Below are 3,809 nucleotides of genomic sequence, written 5' to 3' on the forward strand. Positions count from 1 at the left end.
TGAATCAGAACTTCAAAGCAAAATTATTGCTGTTCTAACAGAACACAATTGCTTAGCACCTTGCTGGGTGAGAATTTCCAGTCCAGGACCTACCGTCACGGAAACCCGTGACAGTAGCCTTGCTAAGCGTCCTTTCTGATTGCACTATTTGGTGGAAGACATGCTAACACACCATGAAAAGGCTGCTCGAGATGGCACATGTCCCCTTAAGTAATCCCTATACACCACCCCCATATACTCTGTTCTGAGGCGCAACTTCATTGTCGTTCCTCACTGTCCATCTTATTATTACTATTTTTCCTTCAAACCAATGTTTGGGGTCAATAGACAGTTTTGTCTGAAATCACATAGAACATTCTGCTTTTTGTCCCGCCCCCCCGAAAAGCAGACATTTAAATACCTTGTGCTATCGAATCACGTTTTACAAAATGAGATGCAAATTATTAAGTTCAAGTTGACCGTCAAGTTTTTCAAAGTCTCTCTTTGGGCTTTATGCCATGTCCCCGTACATCTTCCTGGAGTAGACCGACTCAAAGATGTCGTTGTCTCCAGGGCAGTTGTAGTGACATGCACAGGTCTTGATAAACATCATCCTCTTCTTCATGACCTCCCCATCGGGACACTTGAATTCCACAGGGAGGGTGGCTGTTCTGTGAGGGGTGCAGCATCGGCCATCGGTGCAGACGCCGCAGAACTTGGCCCGGTAGGTCTTCACGCTGGTGCAACCAGACAGCTCAAACTTGATAGGCTTGGAGAACTTGGGAGTACGAATGCACTTCTTTCCCTTCTGTTGAGAGAGGAAGAGAGAATTCATATGTTTACATATCAGCTACACAAGACTCCCATACACATTATCACATATTTTAGTTTATCTCTATGTGTTATTTATTTTATAACTGTCCAATCTTAAACGTATTACGGTGGAACCAGACTCAGTTGAGATGAAGACCTGTTGAAATTCATGGAACTTGAGTTGTGGCTAACTTGCCCCACGGATTTCAGCGAGGCCTAAATTCAGCAAATTTAGCCTGCATACTTGGTACCATCCAACCAGTGTAAGCATTTTGTTTGTCCCACTGGCAGAGCTAAGCAAACACACAATGAAGTCAGTGATACCCTAAGGATCTTAAATCTGGCTGGATTATGCCTAGTAGGTATAAATGGAGTCTTGCTTACTTCAGTTGCATTTCCATCCACATATTTCAGATTGTTCATGCCTAGTTCTCTGGCAAGTTTCACTCACATTCATTAAGGTCAACTCAAGGAACAACAAAATAAAAAATAAAAAAATTCCTTCCAGTAGCACCTTAGAGACCAACTAAGTTTGTTCTTGGTATGAGCTTTCGTGTGCATTCACACTTCTTCAGCCATGTACAATGCATACCCCCCCCCCAGTGTTGTATCCAATGATGGCTTTGCCTTAGAGAGAAGTATTCCCTCTCCCTCAATGCAGGGCACCTGATGTTCACTTAATCCCCCTGCCTCCTCTTCCTTAGAAGCTGGTTGTGGGACCCATTGAAACAGAATGGGACACAATGCAGAGAACTGCTGTAACTGGCTGGGGGGAAGAGAATTTGCCCGAGTGAAAGCATGTTCCATTAAGGCCAAACCACTGGTGGATACAAACCCTTGTTCATAGCCACCAAGTGGATCTTAACAGTCACTATGTAGAAATGCTCTAGCAAAGTCGACCCCTATTTACCTTGATGCTCTCCTCGAGGTCTGCTTCACATGGCCTCACCATGCAAAGCCTGCTTTGCTTCTCCAGTCTGCAGTGGGCATTGTCATTGGTGACTCTGGTGGAGATGCCCATTCCGCAAGTCTTGGAGCAGGCACTCCATTCAGTGGTCTGGACCAGGCAGTTGGCACGCATCATGGAAAGGTCAGGTCCATAAGTGTCTTCCAGTCTATAAGCTGGAAAAATAATAGCAGAAAGGGTTAGATTCTAGCACTAAGAGCTCATTCAGAAGGTACAGAATCCACTGATGGAGACCACAGCATGGTTAAGGCAACCAAACTGCAGAAGGTGCCCTGTGTAGTTTAACTTAGGCTGTCAACATGGAGAGGGGCATTGAGAGAGCAAGCCTACTAAGAAAAGTCAAGCTCACCAGCAAGAGCAGGTCCAACTGCAGTCTGTTCTTTGTCTTTGGGCTCATCGCACACCCATTCCTCGCAGCATTTGCCTGGAAGCTTCACTCTTCGTGGGTAAGGGCAGTCGGGGCTGGGCAGGCGAACACTCATGCTGCAGAGAGGCACACAGCCCACAGCCCCGTCCAGGCAAGTGCATCGGTATTTGCAGCTGCTCTGGAAAGAGTCTCCGCTCCTGTAAACCATGCCTCCAAAGACACAGGGAGCGCCGTCCCTTGCTGCAAACAGAAAAGAGGAGCCATTCGTTAGAAACAACAACCTTAGGGTGATCAAGGAGCCTAGATTTCAGCAGCTCTGCCTACACACATAAAGAAAGGGACTCAACTCACCACGTTTTGGGCATGCAAGGATCGACACCTGTCCTTGGATCTGCCACCTTTGTGCACACTGGGGCTCTGATGCCTTTAACAGCTGCACAACAGGCAGAAATTCAAGAGGGGAAGTTTTCTCTTGCTTGCTAGAGGAGACTGAAAGTTCCCCACCCCACCCCACCAATCGCTTGCACCAATCGCTTCCATACAAAAAGAGTGCTTTTTGTTTTAAGGCTGACTGAAGGAAGGGAAAGTATGTTAGGAAACAAAAATCTGGAATAGCGTCACTTTTCCAGGCACTAGAAGGGATTCCTCTGCTTCGACCCTGCTCGCCGCTTCCCCCTAGAGGCAAAACTCCGGGTACTCACCGGTGCAGACGCCGATCTTCCGGTTGGCCGGGGAGCCGAAGTCGCAGAAAAGCCCCTTGTGAGGGTCGCAGGGGTCTCTCTCGGTGCACAGCTCGCCCAACTGCTTGGCGCACACCCGGCAGCACCCGCAGCCGTCTTGCACCAGGCTGACGCCGGGCGGGCACTCGGGGGGCGCCGATTCGCACTGGCACTGCCCGCTGCAGTCTTGGCCGGCCACGTCCTGGGGGGACACGGGGGGGAGGGGAAGAGACAGAGGGGTCAGGATCGGACGGAGCAGGCGGAGAGATGGCAAGCCAAGAAGAGGTCTCGGCTCCGCAGCCAGCCAGCCAGCAACCCAGCTCCCCTGATCCCGCCAAGCCAAGCTTGACCGCCGTCGAGGCCGAGTGAAGAGAGACTTACCCGGCTCCAGAGGGCGACGACGAGCGCCAAGGCGAAGCTTCGAAGGAGTCCCATCCTTGCCAGCATGTTCAGGGCGACAGAGACGGCGGCAAAAGCTGCGCGGAAGCGGAGGGGCTCCTGGTCCGGGCGAGGGCTCGCAAAATCTCACTGCCTTGTGGCGAGAGAGGGTCGCTGCTGTCCGATCTGGCTTCGCTTTGCGCAGCCTTCGTGGGAAAGCGCCTTCCTTTGGTGCGGAGTCCGCTTGTCTGTCTTGTTCTCCGTCTTGGGAGCAGAGGAAGGTGGTTCGGTCTGAGTCTCAAGCAGGCGGCCCGGCGCTTTTTATACACTCCCGGCGCCCGGGACTCGCCAATCGGCTGAATGGAGTCCTACACAAACAGCGACATTCCTGACATTCTTCTCCACCTTCCTGCCTCATCAACTCACACCGGATTGATCCTGACCCCTTGACACTCCGCATTCCTCCTGTCTGAAAAAGCTGGCGCACTTCAGCGCACAAAAAAGGCGCTGTATTTTTCACCATCGAAAAAAAGAAGAGGGGAGGGGGGGAAAAAGAAGAAGAAAAAAAAGGGGGGGGACTTTCCCC

The 3,809-nt window shown here is 50.8% G+C and overlaps 1 protein-coding gene across 1 annotated transcript; it reads right to left on the minus strand.

The window, feature by feature from the left end:
- Positions 1-373: 373 nt before the first annotated feature.
- On the minus strand, positions 374-3,542 carry CCN2 (cellular communication network factor 2). Its single transcript, XM_033143792.1, has 5 exons — positions 3,227-3,542; positions 2,828-3,047; positions 2,109-2,366; positions 1,703-1,914; positions 374-787 (listed from the first exon to the last, which is right to left on the minus strand). Exons 1-5 carry the CDS (start codon positions 3,290-3,292, stop codon positions 491-493), a joined length of 1,053 nt encoding a protein of 350 aa, XP_032999683.1. The 5' UTR covers positions 3,293-3,542; the 3' UTR covers positions 374-490.
- Between the last annotated feature and the right edge of the window lie 267 nt (positions 3,543-3,809).

This window comes from Lacerta agilis, chromosome 3, assembly GCF_009819535.1.
Source record: "Lacerta agilis isolate rLacAgi1 chromosome 3, rLacAgi1.pri, whole genome shotgun sequence".
In the NCBI taxonomy this organism is placed as follows: Eukaryota; Metazoa; Chordata; class Lepidosauria; order Squamata; family Lacertidae; genus Lacerta; species Lacerta agilis.